Source organism: Rhinolophus sinicus, chromosome 17 (assembly GCF_057876585.1).
Source record: "Rhinolophus sinicus isolate RSI-liver-muscle chromosome 17, RSI-T2T, whole genome shotgun sequence".
Taxonomy (NCBI): Eukaryota; Metazoa; Chordata; class Mammalia; order Chiroptera; family Rhinolophidae; genus Rhinolophus; species Rhinolophus sinicus.
Genome location: NC_142517.1, coordinates 212,682,064 through 212,703,194, shown reverse-complemented (window position 1 = coordinate 212,703,194; position 21,131 = coordinate 212,682,064). Strand labels below are relative to the sequence as shown.

Here is a 21,131-nt window from a genome sequence, read left to right as displayed (position 1 = left end):
CCTCATGGGCCCTGTCAGAGCGGGACACAAGACAGGCACTTAACAACAGAGTCTGCCAGGACTGGCCCATGGTGGGCCTGCGGGACCATGTCCAGTCTCCAAGCACATAGTGGGGACTGACATGTGACCAACACCCTTAGGGGGTCAGAGACGTTACTGTCGGGAAGGCCAAGGGGCCCTGGGAAGGCCAAGGGGCCCTGTGCAGGTCGGAGACGAGGACTGCCCCAGGGTCTGATGACGTGCGCGTGCTGGCCCCTGCAGAACTGAGGACATGGATGACCGCAGGCTCATAGGGGTGGGGGGGGGGCACTAAGGCCTCAGGCACAGGGGTGCGGCCATGATGAGTAAGGCAGGAAAGGTCAGAAGCGGCCGACACGCATGCGAATGGACAACAGGCAGCGGCTATTTTTTTCCAAGACCTTCTGTCATAATGTAGGACAGACACCCGCTGGCTGGGCCCCGGATCACGCTGACGACGAGATGCTAATGGAGGGCAAGATGGGGGCCTGCCACATGGGGATGGCGAGGGCGCCGGGTCAGAGGCCCTGGGGAGAGCCCCTCCGAAGCCGAGAAAATGACTGTGTCTGGCAGCGCCCGCCTGCCTCAGGCTCTCTGGGGGCCTGCACAGCACTTTCCATGCCTGCTGATACCATTTGCCTGCTCGCCAGGTGACTGAATGGCTGCCAGGTGAGGAGGAGATGGGGTGCCAGGCTGCTTCCCGCCACTCCCTCCTGCTCACCCTGGGCACCCCCGGGAGCCATGCCTCCCCCACCCCCCACCGAGCCCCTCCCAGAGGCCGCTGTCCCGTGTGTCAGCAGCTGGGTGGGCAGGCCTGAGGGCCTCCCCTGCTCCCTCAGTGAGACCAGCCGGAAAGAGTCACCTGTAAACCACTCAGCACTCACATTTATTTATAAAGTTACATCCTATAAACATTTCTAACAAATAGTTTTAAACAGGGTGTGTCGTGACATAGTCCCGCCTGTCTGCCGTTAAAGCCTCTCTCGGGAACCATGAGAGAAGATGTGGGGGTTCCCGTGACACTGTCGCCGGGCGGTGGGACAAGATGCCCACAGGGGTTTTCTTGCCGTTCCTGCAGCACCTGCGCAACCCCAGGGCTCGTCACCTGGACCCGCAGGCACACACGGCTGCTGAGCTCAGCAGGGGAAGTCGTAGCCCTGAGGCTGGTGGCACCGTGCGGGGACGCCGTGGGCCACTGTGAGCCCCAGGGCCCTCAGTCACCAGAGTTGACACTTAGGGTCATCCAGTTAGGTTTTCATCACTGCCAGGAAGGAGGCCTGCAAAAGGAGAGACGGGGACGTAGGGCAGCGGCTGCGCCTGATGGACGGCGGGTGTGGCCTGCGTGCTCAGCACCCACTGGCACTGCCTGGGGCCCTGACCACAGCATCAGCGTCTTAGCCCCTTAGAAGCTCTGCCAGGTGCCTCTCAGGGGAAGAGACAAGTGCAGCTTGTGTCCCCAGGCATGGCCTGACCTGCAGGGTGGCTGCTGTGAGGGGGCGGGACGAGCGAGTACCCCAGGGCCCATCATACCTCCTGGAGGAGCTGCCCCAGCCTTTCCTGGCTGTGGATGGAGCGCCTGCAGGAAAGAACATCCGTCAGCCCTCCGGGCCCCCCACCCACATGGGGGGTGGGGGAGGACAGGCATGCCCAGGCCCATCCATGCGCCCCCCCACAGGCTGACGGGCAAGGCGTCTGCAGGCACGCGTGTCAGCCTCATCTCTGCCAGGACAGCTGAGCTGGGGCGGTGGGGCAGGCAGGAGAAAACAGGGCGAAGGTGGCACTGGGGACCACAGCCTGCTGCATGGCCCCACCTGTCTATCCTGGTCGCTATGGTCACGGTGAAGCTGCCCTCTGTGTCCGGCAGGTAGGTGGAGGGCACCACCCTGTAGGTCCCCGCAGACAGGTGGCAAAGCCGGCTCACTTCCTGGGCGTAGCAGTGTGGCACACAGCTCAGCAGAGGCTTCTGGAGCAACAGAGAGGCTGTGCCCTGGCCCCCACCATCTGCTGGAACCTGGGGAGGCACGGGCACAGATTGGTAGGCCTGTTCCTGGGCAGACACAGAGTGCCCTCAGCCGTCCTCAGGCTCAGGACGCTCTCCTTCCAAGGCCGGAAGCAGGCCGGGCTGTGGACATCCGGGCAGGAGCAGCCAGCTGCTGTGTGCTTGGATCTCCTGGGGCTTGGTACCTGTTCCCCCCACCCCAGCCACATCACACACACACATGCTCGTGTCTGAGGAGGAACTGCCAGCCCCACAAAGCTGGGCTCACCACTAAGGCCCCACCACCCTTGCCAGGAGGTCCCATCAGGTGTCAGGTGCCCACACCTGGGGGAACCACCACAATCACCTGGCCTAGGCCCCTCCCAGAGTCGTCTGATTGGCCACCAGCACTTTTTTCAAAGCTCCTGGGTGCCTCTGCTCTCCAGGAGCACAGCGGCTGTGCCCTGCACCCCCCCCCCCCCAAGGGGACAGAACCTTTTGAGAAAATCCGACTCTTCTCCTAGGTCACTGTACTTCATGCTACATGTGTCCCCTCCACCCCAGTGGATCCTGGAACAAGGCCCGGGTCAGCCTCCCAGCCCACGTCCCCCTGGGACACCGGCCGCCGCCCTGAAGTGGGGACCCCAGGAGCACACTGCGTGTGGGCTGGGGAGGCTCAACAGCACCATGGGATCCTGTGACCTCTGACCTCTGGCACTTGACCTCTGCCCCTCCCTCCAACTATTGGTCTGCTAAGCGTGACTTGCCTGCATGGCAGAAGAGAGGGCAGACTGACCAAGGAAGATGCTCCGGGTGGTGCTTACGACTCACTGGCCCTTCCCTGGCCTCCACGCACCCTTCTCGCCACCCGTGGCGGGCACTCAGCAGACCCCACCTAATACTTGGAGGACAGCAGTCCCCTTCTGTGGGGCTCCCCAGGCACACACCCCATTCTGAGCTGAAGGTGGGAACAACACGTTTTCAGCCCCAGATCCTGGAAGCCACCTTTTCCCTGGACCTGGCTGGGGTTCAGGCCCCGCCCCACAGGGCTGAGCCCACTGCAGTCTGAGGCTGAGCGCCCTGGCCCGGGGGATCGTGGGTAACCTTGTGAGCGCCTCACCCACACACCTGGCTTTCCCTTTTCTTTCTGATCTGAAAGTCTTGGGCGGCAGAGTGGCCGTCACTTAGCCTCCCCTCCCTCCCTTCCCTCCCTTCCCACAAGCCCACACCATGGCCGTCACTTCTTCCTGGCTCCCGAGGGCGCCCACTGCCCCAGGAGCAGCCTCGTGGCACGGGGCACGGGGGAGGCCGGGGTTCCAGAGCTTTGGGGCAGCTGCTGATGTACAGGTGATCACTGCCCAGTGACGCCAGTGGGAGGCACGGTCCTCACGACACAGGTGTTCTAAGCCAGGTGAGTGGACAAGCGGCTACCTGAGCTGACCTGTGACCCCAGTGAATTACGAGTCTTATGAAACCTAGAAATGAGTCTTGCACGTGACCGGCCAGCCTGGCCAACGTGCACAAATGATGTGTCCAGGCCTGTGCTTCACAGCCCGCTATCTGCATGGACACAGCTCCTCTGAGGGGCCCTCCCAGGAGCGCGAGGAGCTTGCCTGGAAGACGTGGAAGCCAATGGGATGGCAGTCGCTGTGCGGGCAGTGCTGGCGCAGAGTGATCCGGACACAGCGGGGGCCCGCGCCGCCCGGCACCGAGAGCGGCAAGCAGGGGTTGGTGGGGTAGGATGCGAAGTTCCTGCTGCCCCCCGCCGTCTGGCCAATCCTCCAGGAGCCCCGCAGCTGCACTGTCTCCCACTCCCCTTCAGGGTCGGGGACCTCGGCCACCGGCTTGATGGCACTGCCCAGAAAAGACAAGCACAGGGGGTGGCTGCAGCACAACTGGGCCTGCCTCGGGCACAGCCGAACACGCAGGACCTAGGAGGGGACTGCCAGCCCTGTGGCCCCTCACCTGAGAGAGACTCTCCCGCTGGAGAAGACCCGGAGCAGAAACTGCCCCGGTACGTCCTTCAGAAAGGTGCTGGGGACAGCCAGGTAGTAGCCAGGGGCGAGCTCACAGCGGAGATGGACCTCACGGTCATATGCATGGCACACGGTGCCAGCCACAGGGGGCGTGGACAGAAGCCGGGGCAGGCTGACCCGCCGCTTCTCCACCTGAGGAGAGAGGGCCCGTCAAAGAGACCGGCCCAGCACCATGCTCCCAGCATTAGGGCCTGTGGGCCCCTCCCCAGCCTCTCAGGGACCAGCTGAAAATGCCCACGACTCCCAGGCTTTCACTCAGCCCTGTCCCAGATGCGAGCTGCAAACCCTTCTGCTCCAGGGAAAACAGACAAATGTGCCGGCTGTGCCCCAAAGCACATGGCTAAAGCACCCTGGGGCCGCTGGACAAAAGGCCTGCCCACAACACCTTTTGCAGAAGAAAAGGAACGTAATGTAAGCCATGCCCACAAAGGGACAGGGAACACGGTGCTGGGAGCTGTCAGACTGGGAGCTGTCAGACCTCGGCGGGACACACGAGATGAAAAAACAGGCGAGCGGGCAGCACGTTCCTGTGCAAGACGCTCCTGGCCCTTGGGAGAGGACAGGCGTCTCCATCGGGCCCAGGCGGCTCCTTGGACCACACTATGAGAGCAGAACGCTACGACCCCATGGGTAGGGAGACTGAGGGAGGAGGGAAGGGGAAGAGGCCTGTGGAGGTCCCACGGGAAGTGGCTGAGCCCAGGGCCTGGCGTCTCAGCAGTGGTTCTAATAACCCGGCTCCCAGGAAAGAGCCTGGGTCAGGGGCCCACAGCCTGGCCCACCAGGCGGCTCTGTGGGGGCTTTGGTTCTGTTTGCCTTTGGTCGACAGACACACCTGGCAAGGTAGAGGGAACCGAGTCCTGCAGCCCCAGATCAGCGCTGGGAGCACCCACAGGCCTGATCCCCAGGATGGCCAGGCAGTGGGGGCATGTGGCGCTGGCTCCTGGCACCACGTGTGTCCCAGCACTGCAGGTCCTGGGATTCAGGCCTCGACGGGCCCCGCCCCTGACCCCTGCCCGAGCGGGAGCCACTGGCCGTAGAGTTACCTTCCAGAGATGTAAGCCCACAGCAGGGTAGTCCTGGCCTGGGGTGCGCGCCGGGCTCCACGCAGTGCGGTCGTCCCCTGCAGGTGCCCGGGCCCGGCCGGCCCAGTCGGATGTGCGCACCCTGGGCCTCTGCAAGACGGCAGCGCACACCTCACTCGGTTCCCAGACCCGCAGCCAGAATTTGGGGTTGCTGGGGAAGTCGCTGTTGTTCCGGCAACCTCCTGCCGACTGGCCCTTGACCCAGGCCCCAGGCAGCGCCTGAGTGTGGCACAGCAGCTTCTCTGTGGCGAGAGCACAGGGCGTCGGATTCCCACGCCCCCTCACACCCACACACGCCAGTCCTCCAAGAGCCGCGCTGTGTCCCCACCTCCAGCCGCCTGGGATGGGAGGGGACGGCACAGAACAGAAGCCAAATGCGCCTGGGGCCCGACCTCAGAAGGCAGAGTCCGCTGCACGCGCACAAAGGCTGCCCCCGAGTAATTTACCCGAGTAGAGGCTTTGCAGGTGGCCGGTCTCTGTGACCGGGTAGCCAATGGTGACCTCGTCGAACTCCCGGAGGAACTCTTCCTCCTCCACCCAGAACTCGCCCTCCTGGAGCTGGGACAGCAGCTCAGACCGGTCCGCCGCCTCCACCCGGCTCCAACCTTCGCCCCTGGAAGGAATCTCACCTCAGCGGAGGCCTCATCTGAGAGCTGACGGCACTGACTGGGGCAGACGGGGACCCAGACAGCATCTTGAGAGCTCCTGTCCCTGCAGCCCTGGACGGCCCCACACCATGGCCCCTTCCCATGCTCAGATGTGCTCTGGGCTGGACCAGCCTCGGGGCAGTCACTTGTCACCCCTCACGGGCTCCCGCCTCTGCATGACTGTCATAGCCTGGCTGAGTGGATGGATGAGTGAGCGGTGAGGGAAGGATGTGTGTCCACTGCCTCGGGTGGAGCTGCTCAGACCAATTGTGGGGGTCTGCTCACCACCCCGCTGGCGAAGGGGAGCTGTCCCAGCACCAGGACGTAGCCGTGGCACAGGCGTCCCATAGGTCCCTGTCATCCACAGCCTGACTAGGCATCCACCATTCCACGGGCAGTCAAGACAGGACCCCAGGGCCCAGGGTCAGCCAGCCTCCTGGGGCCATCTCGGGCCAAGCACAGGACATGTGGCCCATGAGCAGGGGCCGAGGGGGCCTCATGGGACCCCACCGAGCCCTGTCCTGACCATGGAAACGCCCCTGGCACGAGCCCCGGCATTGGGCCAGGCACCCACACTGCTGTGACAGCTCTCGGCTGCCACTGGGGTCCCCGCATGGGCAACTCACCCCTCTCTCCAGGGCCCCTGCCAGCAGCGCCGGCCCCAGGGGTTCTGAATGCACAGGAGCAGGAGACTGGGACCGGCAGGAGTCTGCAGCTCGCGCAGGTCTGAGACAATAAAGGCGTGAAACTCCCCCAGCTCCCGGGAGCCTGGCAAGGGACGGTGCGGTCAAGGCGGGAAGTTCCCAGACCAAGTGGACGCACCGCTGTCTCCTTCCCGGGGCTGCTCCAGCCCACCCAGCTGCGGCCACACAGGCATCGGGACCCCCACAGGGGAGGCCCCTCTGCTGCCCGCTGTGGACAGGTTCACTCAGGCATGGCCTTTGCCAGCGCAGAGCCACAACAAAGGGTGGCTCTGGACACCGGCTCAGCTGGACCAGGCCGGCTACTCAGTCCCTTCTCGGGGCCTCCGCCCCTGCCTGGATGGACGAGGGACGCAGGCGGCACATGGCCAGTTCTGAAATGTGCCGCTACTAGCACGGTCGCCGATGGTCTGTGACCAAGGAGGGACAAGGGACACCTCCAGTCAGCAAGGCGAGCTGGGGAGGCAGGGAGCGGTCGGGCAGTGGGAGGGCTGAGGCCCGCGGGAAATGACTCCACTTGCCCAGACCAAGGACAGACTGCCTACGTGTGGAGGAGCCAAGCAGGATGGCACCGTCTGGGGCGGACGGTGGAGGGTGGCGGCCCAGAGCGGAGAGAACTCCTTTAAGTGCTTCATTCATAAGGCACTGTCATTGGCCCTGGGTGTCCTGCCCACATCCCCGGCCCCTTGCCACCTCACTGGGCTCCAGGCGACACCCAGCACCCGTCTACCCCACCCCGGGGCAGCTGATGCTAAACACAGCCCCTCTCCCTCAGGGCAGGCTCCCCTCAGCCCTGTCCCAGGCTCTGCGTGTGGCAGATCCATTGCCAGGCCTGTGCCAACCCTCACACATGAGCCAGAGCAGCGTAACTGTCAACACTGGAGAGTTTATTGCAACGTTCATAGTCTCTGAGCAAAGATTCCATTATGAAAAGAATCCTAAATAGGAAACTTTCATTCATAAAGATGTTCACTGCAATGGTATTTATAAGTGCACACAACTGGAGTGACCCAAAATACCCACGTTAAGGGAAGGATGAAGGAAGATCCACTAATGAAATACGTAGCTTATGTAACAAGAGAAAACGGCATTTAATGCAGAATGCCGAAAGTGCGTGTTTATGAAACACTGAGCAAGCACTAAAAAGTCACAGCAGTTAATGCTCGAGTGATGTTTTCCTTTCCACAGCCTTTCTCTAACGAGTGCATCTATCACTAAATCGATAACCTGAGTGTTGATTGTGCCAGGTTACCAGCTGGGCAGACATGGTACCATCTGCCTCCTAGACCGTCTCTGCGGGACGGTTACCCCTCCCTGGGTGGGTCCTGGTCAGGGAGAAGGGTGGGCAGCAGGAGGTCACACCCGGGACAGCAGCATGGAAGGACAAATGTCCTCGTTCCACTTAGTCCTGTCAGGGCCACAGTGAAGGGCCCGCGGAGGTGTGAGGGCACGTGCCACGCCTCCCGCTGCCAGCGTCTCACCTGCTCTGGGGCTGAACACGGAGCAGCTGATGAGACAGCGCTGCTTGAGGCCCAGCAGGTGCCGGCAAGTCCTGGGCTCCGAGTCGCCGGGTCTGTCCTGCTGGCCACTGCTTTGTGCCAAGTCCTTGAGGTTCCACCTTTCCGCCAGGCCCCCGGTTAGGTCCACCAGGGCTTCCGCCACCTGTCCTGCCCACAGGTGCTCGTAGGACCCATAGACCCTGGGGAGACAGACGAGTGGGGTGAGCCTCCGGCACTGGGGTGCGTGAGGCTCCCGCCTCGCTTCTACCCCCAGCCTACAACAGCCACATCATGCCCTGAACCCCCACTTCAGTCTCTTCTCTTCCCTGCCGCCTCTTCCTCGCCACGTCCTTCACACGCTACCACGCAGCGTCCCAGCAACACCCTGCCCCCTCCCACGTGGGCTGGAGTGTGAGGCAGGGAGCACCCCGTCTGTCAGGACCAAGCCCCACCCCCTGACAGCGGCCGTGGGACGGAGGGGCTCAGGCCCACCGCCCTGACCGCAGGCCTCCTGCCTATCAGCCCAGTCTGCCAGCAAGACGACAAATGCCTTCTAAGAGGACAGTGCAACTCAGACTGTGGGTCAGGGGCTCGGTCGCAGGCGGGACCCTGAGAAACAAGGACTGACAGAAGGTGGCCTCTTTCTTCCCCAACAACTTGCAGAGAGGCTGCCTGTCCCCAGTGGTAGGAAACAAACAGGTGTAAAAATCTTTGTTGCTGAGGTTTGAGGAAAGAGAAGAAAACACACATCCTCTTCCTGGGGTGATACCTTCATGCCCAACTTTGAAATGAGGGCAGGGGAAGAGGGCGTGGGCGGGGAGGGAAGGCCAAGCAAAGGCCCAGTCTCCGAGTGTCTGTCTCTGGACAGCCCTACCCCGCCCTGCCCAGGCCTGGCCCCCAGACCCTTGGACCTGACAAGGGCGCTGCAGCCCAAGTGGTGATGCTTCCGGCAGCCTAAGGTGGCCGCGGCCCCTCCAGCCTCCAGCATGCGTACTTGGCATAGACTTTCTCCAGCAACGGAAGCCAGAACACATCTTCTCTCTGGCACCGGGAGAAGCAGAGTCTCCCTGCAAGACAAGGCAGACGGTCATCTATGGTCACCTCCACCCAGTGTCCAAACTGCCAAACTCGACAGGTGAAGGAGCCACGGTACGTCTGGTCGAGCCAGCTCGGCTGTCCGGGAGGAATGACCTACCGTGTACAGGAAAGGCAAACGGAGACCGTGAGACACAAACATCGTGCGGCGCATTCCAAGTGTGTTAACCAGAGTGTAACTCAACTGTCCCACAGGCCCCTACGGTTCTGCAGGGGCCTCGACCTTTCTCCACACCCAGCCGCCAGTGCTCACGGAAAACCAGTCACTGGACAGAAAATAGCAGACTTTTCAATAAAATATTTTCAGACCACAGTGAGGAAGCCAAGTGTCTCTAAAAGCTTCAAGTCCACCATTGAGTCCTACTGTCCCAAATAAGCACGAGACCTGAATCCAAAACACACGTAACTTTTACAAGCATGAGACCCAAGTCTGGACAGAGCCGACTGCAGACGGCAGGCCACCATGGGCACAGCAACCCCCTGCAGGAGCCTGGAGCTCAGGGCCTCTGCCAGCATCCGGACACAGAGGCAGTGCGGGCTTTGCACCGAGGGACTTGTTTGGTCCTGGCTCTGCCATCCAGTAGCCGGAAAAACAATGACAATGGTTCTAGTGCCCTCATTTGTAAAAAAAAGGCAAAGCCGGCGGGGCCTGTGGGAATGAAAGCCAGTGACGTGCCGTGCATAGCTCGGGGCCTGGGACAGGGAGGCGCTCTGGACGGGGTCACCACTGTCCACGAATGCTGCTGCATTCATCAGCAACACTCAGCAAGGAGCCAAACAGAAAGCCGTGAGAGCCCCGGGGAAGGAGTGTAAGCACTTGTGGGGCCCACCCGGCATCACTGACAGTCTGAACCATCTTTTACCAATTTATAGTCAAGCTAAAGCCAGCTAGCTAAAGAAGCTTATTCCACGCCAGGCGCACACGCTCCCCTGGCTAGCCCTTTCCCATCGGGCTGGCATGTCTGGCTTTTTATTCCACATGTGTGGCTCTGAGTACCTCAGCCCCCAGGACTCAGGAGATGGCAGAGCAGGACAGAAAGCACCCCACAGACCCCTGCAGGAAAGAGGGACACCGCGTCTGGGCCTCGGAGCCCACGGCCCACACTAGCAGCCACAGTAGAGCACCATGGAACAAGGGGTTCAGATGCCTGGCCCCCCACTTCCTTCCTGTGCACGGCAGACAGGACGATGAGAGCAGGAGGAAACCGCACTGTTGCAGACACCTGCTCCAGGAGGTGCCGACTCTTCTGCAGGGCAGCACAAGCACACAGGAACCAGCAATCCCCGAGCAGCCCTTGCTTCACCTGCCCTTCCTGGGGGTTATCTGGAAACAGCCGGGGCGTGGCACAAATTTCCTGAAATAGAGGAAATTGTCCAGAGTTACATCATGCTTGATGGTGAGTCTTTAAAAGGCAAAACGGAGGGTCTAGGTGATGGGCTGCAAGGAGCTCTTCCGCTGATCCACACCGCCCCACAGGGAAGAGAGGCGGCCGGCTTCTTGCACATATGAGTCAGCTCACGTCACTCCATCCAGCATAGATCATGGGGTCCCTGTCTCTGTCCACCTTCCTTAATTGGCAAAACCCCCAAACCTGGATGAATCCTACCATCCCCCTTCTCAAAGCAGCGAAATGTTCACCTAGAAAATGATTTCACTTTCAATTCCCAGCGGTAAATCTCGAGGGATCCTGTACACTGCTGGAAAGCCTACTGTTTCTCTAAAAGGCTCGATTTCCCACTCCCCAGACTAGCTCACGCCTTCGCTGCTCTCCAGCTCTTCTCGCCACGCCCACGCCCCCCGCTTCAGGCTTCATCAGACGCCACCTGCCCTGCCCCTCTGTCGCCTCAGAGCCTGCGACGCCCTCCCTCTGCCACCTCTGCCGGCAGAATCCCAGCCGCACAAGGCACCAGGGAGAAGCTCTGTCTTCTCTAAGACACTGCCCCGCACACTCTTTCCCTCTAGGTTTCCGTTCACTGACCAACTTCTGGAAAGAGCTGCCGCTGCTCCTCCTCCCTCCGGCTCACTCTCCACACCAGCATCTCCAGCCCCTGAGCCAGTCACCAGTGTCCTGCCTGTCGTGTGTCCTCATCTTCCCCAACACCCGGCAGCCTCAGAACAGCAGTGGCCTGGTGGCTCCCATGATTCCATGTGCTCCTGGCTGCCCGTTCACCTCACTGTCTGCTGCTTCTCAAGTCTACCTGTCCGGGCACCTGCGTGACCCCACTTGGAACGGTCAGGGCTCAGCCAGGCTCAGTTCTGAGGCCTCCTCTTTCTCTCCCTATACTTTCTCCTGACATACTCTTCCAGCCCTGGCCCACAAGCCACGTGTTACAGCCCCAGTTCCCAGAGCAGGGTCTTCCTGAGCTCCCAGCTCCCACATCCACCCGCCTGCTGAGCTCCAATGGACACATGACGCTCGATTCCACCTCCAGCTCTCCCCACAGCCCGCTTTTCCCCAGTGCATCAAACAGGGCTTCCCTGCACCTGGTGCTCAGGCTGGACATCTGGGTCATTCTCGATCGATTCATCACCCTCAGCCTCCACTTCCAGCCAGTCACCAGGACCTACCAGAGCACTTTCCAAACTCCTCCACTGGTAACAGACGTCACCCTAATGGGAGCCCCTCCGTCCTTGTCCAGGACTGCAATGGCCACTTGCGTTCTGGCCCCACAACCCACTCCCCACAGGCAGTAGGCGTGAGCTTCTTCAAACACCCCCCCAGTTGAATCCGTCTTCTAGGGCTGCCCCGCCCCCCAAGGGCCTCCCCTTGCACCTGAGAGCCGTTTTTCACCCAAATCCCACTGGCGTATCCTACAAGGCCCTGGCCTCCTCTCAGGCCAAGCAGGCCCTCTCAGTGCTGCACAAAAGCGCCTTGGTGCAAGTCGCGCAGTTCTGGTGGCCACGCACACTCAGGAAAGGCAGGTTGGTCCCTGGGACAGTCGTATTCAGCAGGCAAGCCATTCCTAAAGATGTGAGCGTAGCGCTAGGCCAGAGCATCCCTTTAAATTACCACCTGAAAACGTCCACAGCTGAAAAGGCAGGTGCACTGAATCCACAAGAGAAAAGTGCAGCGCAAAGCGCCCTTGTTCTGTGGGCTCAGCCTGGCCCGTCCAGAAGATCACGCGAGGACCTCACCGCCGGGGAGCAGCAGCCACAAACAAACACGCGACACCGAGAGCCGTGCGGCGAGAAGCCACGTGCGGTTAGCGGCCCGTGGGAGCAGGAGGGCAGCGGGCTGGGTTCGCTCGCTCTCCTCCGGCCGGTCCTCCCCTCCCCTGAACACAGCCGTCCCGGGCGGGGGTCGGGAGCTCCGGCCCTAGGACGCCCTGCAAGGCTGGAAGTGGGACGGCGCCTGGGAACCCAGTCCTGAGGGCGGCAGGCCTGCGGGCCACCGCGCGCCCAGACCCGGCCGACCCGGCCCCCGGTCCCGCCGCGCCGGCCCGGACTCCGCGCTCGCACCCGGGCCGGAAACAACGGCTAAACACCCGACGTCAAGCCCCGCCAGCGCCTGACCTGCGGCCGTTTCCACGTGATGTCCTCCCGGAACTGGGCCAGCGGCGTAGAGAAGCTGGAGAAGAGCGAGGAGCTCGAGGCGGGGAAGGCGGCGTCTCGGAAGAGCTCCCTGGCCGGCGCCCGCATCTTGGGCGACCCGGGCTCCCATGGGCAGCACGAGCCCGGCGCGAGGGCGAGCGCGGCCCCGGAGGGAGACGGCCCCGGAGGGAGACGGCGAGTCGGCTGCCGGTTTCCGGCCGGCCCGATGCTCCCAGTTCCAGCCGGGTCTCCACCCGGGGGAGAACCGCAGCGAGCCCTGGGCCCCGGCGCCGTCCGTTCGGTCGCCCCGGTAACCACTTCCTCTGGGGGCGTGGCTTCCGAGCTGAACTCTCGCGAGGCTGAGGCATCTTCCCAGCAGCACTTCTCCTTCCGGGCCAGCGGGGCCCAGAACCGTCCCGGCCGAGATCCGCCGCTGAGAGGCCGACGGCCGTCTTGTCCTTGAACCAGTGTGGTTCGGACTGGGGCGTCGGGGCCGCTTGGACTCACGGGTTCGGGAGACTAACGGGACCGGAGAGGCCACTTCGGCCGAGGTCGGCCGTGGACCACTGGTCCCAGCATGCAGCGCTGCTTCCCAGAATGCTCCTCTTCTTCCGGCGCGCGGCTTCGGGGCCGCCTTTGTGGGAGCAGCCAATGGGAGGCGCGCTTCGGAAGGTGAGTGGAGTGCGGTCTGCGGCAGGTGGCAAGTCTGCAGGTGTGAAGCTGTGTCTTGAGGTCCGGGGGAATGAGATGGCCCGGGGAGGGCCTTGCCGGCCCGGGAGGCTGGGTCAAGGCAGTCTGGGGTCAGACGCGCCGGGCAGGGCATGAGATTGGAGCATCCTGCTGGCCCCTAGATAGCCGGGCTTCTGGTCCTGGTGGGCTGGACAGTGAGTGACCTGCCGGGACGTGCGGTCGTAGCTCGTAGCCGCTCAGTGCTGCGGGAGGCGAGGACAGTGATTTCCGCACCTGCGCAAGGACGCACCGTTGCTGCAGGAAACTGCCCTTCGCCATCCTTGTTCCCCGGAAGGCAGGCGGTCAGCCAGAAGCGCGTTCTCCGCCTGCTCCCCGAGCTGCGTCAGTGTGGCTGCGGCCTTCACAGAGGACCCGGCAGGGCAGGAGAAGGGGACTTGCTAGTGACGGCTCTGCCACCTCTGACCGCTTCTCAGATGTCGCACCCCAGGCCGCTTTCACCCAGCGCCTGGATATGAAGGGTGGTTAAATCAACACCCCCCTTTTAATTTATTGTGGTGACAATGGTCAACAAAACTACATCGGTTTCAAATGTGCATTTCTATAATACGTCATCTATATGTTGCATTATGTGTTCACCACCCAGAGCCAGTTCTCCTTCCATCACCATATATTTGACCCCCTTTGCCCTCTTCTACCATCTCCCGCCCCCCTACCCTCTGGTAACCACCAAACTCTTGTCTGTGTCTATGAGTTTTTGTTTCTTTATTTACTTGTCTTGTTCCTTTCAGTTTTATATCCCACATATGAGTGCAGTCATGTGGTTCTTGACTTTTTCTGTATAACTTATTTCCCTTAGCATAATGATCTCAGTATCCATACGTGTTGTCACAAATGGCAGTATTTCATCCTTTCTTGTGGTAGAGCAGTATTCCATTGTGTATTTATATCACAACTTCTTTATCCATTCATTTATCAAAGGACACTGATTGTTTCCATGTCTTGGCCACCATAAATAATGAACATTGGAGCACACTTGTCTTTATGAATCAATGTTTTCAGACTTTTTGGGTAGATACCCAGGAGAGGGATTGCTGGGTCATATGGCAATTCTATTCGTAATTCTTTGAGGAACCTCCACACCGCCTTCCATAACAGCTGCACCAGTCTGCATTCCCACCAACAGTGTATGAGGGTTCCTTTTTCTGCACAGCCTCTCCAACATTTGTTACTATTTGTCTTGTTGATGATAACCATTCTGACTGGGGTGAGGTGATAGCTCATTGTGGTTTTTATTTGCATTTCCCTAATAGTAAAGGTGGGCAGTTTTTCATATATTTGTTGGCTGTTTGTATGTCTTCTTGGGCGCAGTTTCTGTTCCTGTCCTCTGCCCATTTTTTTAATTGGATTGTTTGTCTTTTTATTGTTGAGTTGTATGAGTTCCTTATATATTTTGCATATTAGCTCCTTATCAGAGGCGTTGTTTGCAAATATCTTTTCCCATTCGGTTGGTTGCCTCTCAAAGCCCTTTTGCAGTTAAATCCGAAAAGCCCCTACTGCTGGATAGGAAACTGAACCTGATCCAAGAGCTCCTGCCCCTGACCTTTCTGCTTCCTTGGAGCCCCTGTGACAGCTGCAGCTCCTCCCTCTGAGAGGCTCGGCAGGGCCTGCGTGAGTAGCAACTGCTAGTGGTAGCACCCCACTAGGCCTCAACCCCCTGGTTTGGGGCCCTAGGGTACTTATCTCTGCTGAGGTTCTAGAAAAAGGGGTGACCACATTGCCCAACATGTCTCATGACCATTCACCACCCCCGTAGCACTAGCTGTCCAGGAAGATGCTTCCGACCTCTTGGCAGACTGGAGGCTGTGCTGTAGCTGAAAGCAATCAGCAAAAGCCTGGGCTCTGCTGTGTCTAGGGATCCTGAAGGGGTCAGAGACCATTTTTTTCCGTGCCCTGGGGTGCTGGGATCTGCCCCAGGTAACACATAGAGGTGGTTAGCAGCAGAGCTGGGGCCAGCCCAAGATCGGGGCTCCTGAGTGGGGGCCTGTGCTGTGCCACTCACCCAGGCTTGCAGTGACAGCATTATGGCAGCTCTGCCGTCAGCCTGTCCGGCACAGCTGCACCCGCACCACCCATGGCCCATACGCTCTGTGGTCCTATCCCCCACCCCTAGGTGCAGAGATGCTCCCCAAGCCAATCAGGAGTGTGGGCCCCTGTGCCTTCTGGGCCCACCCCAGCTCTGTAGAGTGGGGCCTCTGGCTCCTGGGTATCGGGCTGGAAGCAGCCCTGGCCGTGGGACAAGAAGGTCTGGAGGCAGCTAGTTCTCGACCCACAAACGCAGGCCCTGGGACAGGCAGTTGTTTACAGTCTGAGCCTCAGCGCCCTCACTGTAAGGTGGGATACCACCCCCATATCACAGTGCTGTTTGAGGGTTACAGGAGGATGAAGGTAAAGGTTCTCCTTCAGGCAGGACCAGCGGCCACTGACCACACTCAGTGGTGGACTATACAGCTCACTTCTAACTGCTTTCCTTTCCTAAGCCCATGGGTGCTGCAGGCCCTATGGAATCTGAACCTTGCCTGCTCTCCCCTCGCCCCAGTCCATGTGTGCCCCCCAGGTTATCCCTGCTTCGGACTTGGCACTCCATGGCTCTGCTTCCAGTCCTTATCCTGCCTGGATGACTGTCCCTGTCGCTCTTCAAGGGGTGTTCCGACTTCCTAGCCAGGAGGGTCTCCCCCTCTGAACCCCCACATCTCTCCTCTGTTTGTCTAGTGGGTAGTAACCGGGCAGTTCTCTGTCTGGGCACTGCATTCTCATGGGGGCGCAGAGACTAGACACTAGTGTCCTGCCCACAGATCACCCCAAGTTAGGTGGAGGTGAGCAGGGCAGCGCTGAGGCTCTCCAGGTGAAGGGACAGGCAGCAGTAGCTGGTGGAGGAGGGAAAGTGCTGGGCCGACTGCCACATTCCACTGGGATCCACCACAGCCGCTCCTGCGTCAGCACCAAGAGCCCCTGGTTTTGCTTCTGCGTAGTTGCTGGCAGCTGGGGCGTCTGGGGCGTCCCTAGCTCCAGAGCCAGAAGCTTTAGAAAGGCTCAGCAGGGCATAAGAAACAGTCCCCCGGGGCTGCCAGGAGGCTTCCAGTCTGCAAAAGGCCGGAGGGTGGGTGTTCTCCTGCAGCCAGCCCTGGGGTGCCTGGGCGGGGCCGTTCGCCAGATACTGCTGCTGCCAGATCGTGGCCACAAGGGGACAAGCCAGAGGACAAAGGCCAGTATGCTGAGAATCTAGAGCAGAAGGAGAAAGAGACAGGTCTTGTTGATGTCCCTGAGCCCCAGAACTGGTGGATCCTAGGATTGCCCTGTACTGATATCTACTGCTGGTAACAAATAACCCCAAAACTTAGCAACTGCAAATGACAGAGATTTATTATCTCACAGTTCCCGTTGGTTAGGAGTGTGGGAGTGACTCCAGTGGGCGGTTCTGGCTCAGGGTCTCGGGAAATGGCAGTGGGAATGTTGGCCAGGACTGACGTCAGCTGGAGGGTCCACTTCTGGGCCACTCACAGGAGGCCTCAGTTTCTTGTCTTGTGGACCTCCAGGAAGCTGCTCAAGTGTCCTCAACGTGACAGCTGGTTTCTCCCAGAGCTGGTGATCCAAAGGGGCAGGGAAGATGGAGGCTGCACTGTGTTTCATGAGCCACCTCAGGTGTCTGCAATATTCCATTCGTTGGAAGCATGTCACCAAGTCCAGACCACACTCAAGGGGGGCACATCAAGAACCACCTTTTGAGGGAGGAGCCTCGGAGAATTTGTGGTTGTATTTTTGGACCACTGTGTCCCCAGGGCGTGAGATGGGTGTGGTGAGCCTAGGGAAGCAGTTTGGGAACTGGGAGGGTGTGGCTGCCCAAGGTTCTGATATGGTCTGGAGGTGAGAACCAGGGCTCTGAAGGAGTGGAGGCAGGCGGCATATTTGCACTTGAAAAGATCGCTCCGCTTGCAGGGGCTCAGAAGTTGGTCTTGAGGCTAGACTGGGAGAGTGAGCTCAGAGGCCCAGGTTCTGGGCCAGCAGTGGAGAAAGGCACTTGGTGACTAGTCACGTGAGTCAGAAAGAGGAAGGGTGCCACAGGACGGTGGCACCAACTGACCTGAGGCAGCCCAGGAGCTGCAGAATTGGAAAAAGAACTGGCTTTGGGTCCGATCAGTTTAGGAAGGTTGATGGGACTCATAGTTAAAGAATAGTCTTTGATCAGGAAAATCCTTGATGCGGACTTGGGTTAGACACATTGTCAGCTACATTGACGGGTCTGAACTGCGGGGTAGTTTCAGGCCCCGTGTCCCATCCCCCAGCAGCCAGAGAGCAGGCCCAGTGTCTTGGGCCTGTGGGGCAATGGGGCGCCTGCCCCTCTGAGCAAGCCTTCTGTCCAGGATTCTCATGAGGGCCCAGGGCTGGTGGAAGGCAGCCTCTGGCTCCCCCACGAAGCTCCCACCTTAGCAGGACCAGCCACCGGCCCACACATCCTGGAACTAATTGCCCTCTGAGCACTAACTGCCGTCTGAGAGATGGGGGAGCCTGGGTGGCCACCCCAGTGGGGCCAGGAGGTGTCTAGAACATCACCGCAGGGCCCCAAAACCCAGAGCACTCTGAAGTTACCTGAGCAAGTATTGCAGGAAACCTGGTCCTGCTGGTCAGGTGTCCTGGCCGCTCTACGTGCCTCTGTCTCCTCATCTACAACCCCCCAGGTACAGAGGGCCCAGGATGGTTGTCAGGATTAAGTGAGAAATGATGCAAAGTGCTTGGCTGGTCCTGGGCTGTGAGAGGTCAGTGAGGCCCATGGCCCTGGGCTGTGGAGGGAGGTCTGGCCAGTGAAGGTCATGACCGTTGGCCAAAGGGAGACTGCCTCTGGGATCATCCTAGCTGGAGGGGGAGTGGTGGTCTGGAAGCTTGGGTGTCACCCCTTCCCCCGCCTGAAGGTTCAGCTGAAGGGACCACCTGCTCTTACCAGCAACTGTGGGCGCTTCTCCAGGAGAAACAAAGAAGGGTCCACCCCTAAGGCCTGAAGGGTCAAACCCATCTGCAATAAGGAGACAGCAAGTTGGTGTGACCTTCACATCCCACCGGTAGGCATCAGGGTCCCATGTGACAAATGGAGCTGGGAAGGGAGAAGGCAGGAAGCCCAGGACGGCACAACTGTGGGTAGGACACAGCGGCTCCATGCGGGCAGCCCGAGTTCCCAAACCAGTCAGGCCTTGTCACTTTGCTCACGGCTGCAGGAGGCGCGCGTTCTTTTTGGGTGATGTTTTAGGTTGAGTCTGGGGTGTTTTTTACTCCCTGGTCTAAAACCAACACATGCTTCTAACAGGAAGCTCCCCCAGCTTGCTCCCCGTGGTCACGTGGTAAGTGTTACTCCGGACACGGTGCAGGTCACCTCCAGTTGCCTGCAGTCCTTGGGAGTGAGCACGTTTCAGTGTGGGCTGCTCTGCGTCGCGGGTGCCACCGTATGCAGACGGTGGAATCTTTCTCTGTCTGCCTGCTCATTGGTTTTTGAACAAGGAGAGGCTTGTCTGGGCCTGGGTGGGTGGCACTGATCCTCTTAGCACCCTGCCCCGAGCCCCTGGAAGGCCCTCAGAGACGCTGGGCCGGGCGCTGTGGACAGCCTGACCAAGCCCCACGTTTTGTAGTCATTTTTCTGCTCTGGGGCTCCTGTTCTGGGTCTCGCCAGGTGACTAGAGAAAGTGGAAAAAAGATACAGCCTTAACAGCTAACATCAGACTCTTTCAAGTAAAGGCTGGTCTGTATCAGGGAAGACATCTTGATAGGTGGGCCGCCCAGGGCGTGGCTGCCACGGTGGCTCAGCCTGCCGGAGTGGGGGTGTCTGATGGCAAAGGGAGGCAGTGGCTGGGGTCCCTCTGGTGGGCGAGGGCCTGTGGAGATGCCCCCGTGTGCAGCCAGGACGCCCTGATCAATTTGAACGTCTGTGTGGCTTCACGTGTGTCTCCATGCGCCAGGGGCTTCAGTAAATCCTGCTACTTTGCGGTCCCTTTTCAGAGTCCCTTTGCTGCCCCAGGAGGCTGTCTCTTGCTGGTCCAGCCCATGCATCCCATCCTCATTGTGACCTTTGCTGAGCTTTTATTTTCTATTTTAGTAATCGCTCCCTTAAAAAGTATCAAGTCCTCTGTTGGTTTTCATCCTCCCTTTGTCTCAAGTGCCACTCCCTGTTTCCTGGTTTTTCTCAAGCCCCCTTGGGTGGCAGATTTCAGCCCCAGGGCTCAGAGTCTGAGGGCTCTGCTTGCCCATTGCTCAGGTGTCAGTGTGGTCCCAGGAGTGTGTGGCCCAGCCCCACACACTTCCCGCCCAGCTCCCAGCGTGAGCTGCAGCTTTAGATCTGAACTTCTGGACATTCTGCACAAGTCAGCTGGCCTGGGAGAGGGGGACTTAACACCGTTAAGAGTGACGAGCTGGACTGCACAGGACGCGGCCTGAGGCGCACAGGAGACCTCACTGGCACCATAAGGCCTAGAGAAGCTCCAGGCAGCAGGGGCTCCGCACGAGCCCCATCTCCCTCACACTTCCTTAGGCGTCCGCCGTCAACCTCCTCGGCCAACCTCCTCGCAGAAGCCACTGGTCAAGGCCCCGCCTCCCTTGGCCCCAGCCGATCCCACACTCCTGGCCCTCCCCTCCCCTTTCTGGACAGCGTCCCCTGGCTCCATGGACACCGCTGCTACGCCTCAGCACTCACTGCTGTCTGGAAAACACAGCTGTTTCCCCACATTGTGCACTCAGCCCTTGCGGGGGCCATTCGGCCATGTGCCAAGCCCCATTGCTGTGCACGTGGCAGGAGTGGTTGCGTGGAGCCCGTGTGAACAGAAGGGGTGCATGGTCCCTGTGTGTCCAAAACTCGTGTGAGCCCTTCGCTTATCTGTGGCAAACTGCCTGGAATGTTCCAGATGCTCTCTCCCTTAGCACGGGCCCCTGAGGACCCAGTGACGGGAAGACCTCCCACCCCACTGCCACCTGAAGTGTACAAGTAGCCCGACTGTAAAATAAACCTTTGTGGTTTCAAATGGTCTTGTAGAGTCGCCTGTTGCTGGGGCATTCATAGCCTGTGTGGGGTAGAACCAGCCCCCACGAGAGGGGTGCAGCTCTACACGCAGGACACGCATGCCCTTGGATCGGGCTGGCTGTGGCCCGCTGCTGGAAGCAGAATGTTGGCAAACACTGGGAAAACTCAGCTGCGATGACTCACGAGGCCGGTGATGTCTGAAATATCTCGGTCGGGGCGGGGGGACATTAGCATGTGCTGGTCACAGGCTGTGTGGCCAGATACTACAAGGAAGACGTGCAGGAAAGGGTTCTGGGTTTGCAAGCTGGGAGGGAAGGAATTGAGAAAGGCCAGGCATGCAGGGGCTCCCGGCTGGACAGCAGTCCTTCCCGCTGCCCCCAGAGGGCAAGTCCGGCTGGATCACTGGCAAGGACATGGAGGAACCTCATGACTGCTGGGAGCCGCTCCTGAGCTTTGCAGTTGGGAGGACGGCAGGGTGGAGCTGGCCGGAAGACCAAGGCTCCTCAGCAGTGACCCGGGAGGGCTGGGGCGTGGCTGCCGGCCCGAGGAGCTGGACGCGAGCATGTGGGGGGACAGACCACCGCATAGGTGAGAGCAGAACTGCCAAAGGAACCCAGAACCCAGGACTGAAAAGTATGAGACCACTGACTTGCACACAGCCTCACAGGGAAGAGGCTGAGCAGCGGCTCTGCCCCTAAGGAGGTCTCCTTGGTCACCGCCGTGTTCCGGGCTGGCTGAGAAGACAAGAGAAGACGGAGTGCCTGGCCTGGGCACCCCCTCCCAGGACAGGGCCCCTCTC

At 60.1% G+C, this 21,131-nt stretch overlaps 1 protein-coding gene and 1 long non-coding RNA gene across 11 annotated transcripts; one reads left to right on the top strand and one right to left on the bottom strand.

The window, feature by feature from the left end:
• Positions 1 to 883: 883 nt before the first annotated feature.
• CAPN10 (calpain 10) lies at positions 884 to 13,776 on the bottom strand. 10 transcript variants are annotated; one of them, XM_019711660.3, is made up of 12 exons: positions 12,571 to 12,894; positions 10,280 to 10,411; positions 8,956 to 9,152; positions 7,944 to 8,161; positions 6,388 to 6,529; positions 5,561 to 5,727; positions 5,076 to 5,356; positions 3,962 to 4,164; positions 3,610 to 3,850; positions 1,830 to 2,029; positions 1,549 to 1,594; positions 884 to 1,295 (listed from the first exon to the last, which is right to left on the bottom strand). In XM_019711660.3, exons 1-12 carry the CDS (start codon positions 12,694 to 12,696, stop codon positions 1,266 to 1,268), a joined length of 1,983 nt encoding a protein of 660 aa, XP_019567219.3. In that variant the 5' UTR covers positions 12,697 to 12,894; the 3' UTR covers positions 884 to 1,265. The 10 variants fall into 10 exon arrangements, with proteins under 10 accessions (XP_019567219.3, XP_019567220.3, XP_074172224.2 ...); XM_019711661.3 differs by having other exon boundaries at positions 6,388 to 6,487; XM_074316123.2 differs by having other exon boundaries at positions 10,268 to 10,411; positions 12,571 to 12,829.
• Positions 13,148 to 20,337, top strand: LOC109434594 (uncharacterized). The gene is made up of 2 exons (XR_002135837.3): positions 13,148 to 13,260; positions 19,574 to 20,337. It is a non-coding gene; the product is annotated as an uncharacterized LOC109434594 (long non-coding RNA).
• The last annotated feature ends 794 nt before the right edge of the window (positions 20,338 to 21,131 follow it).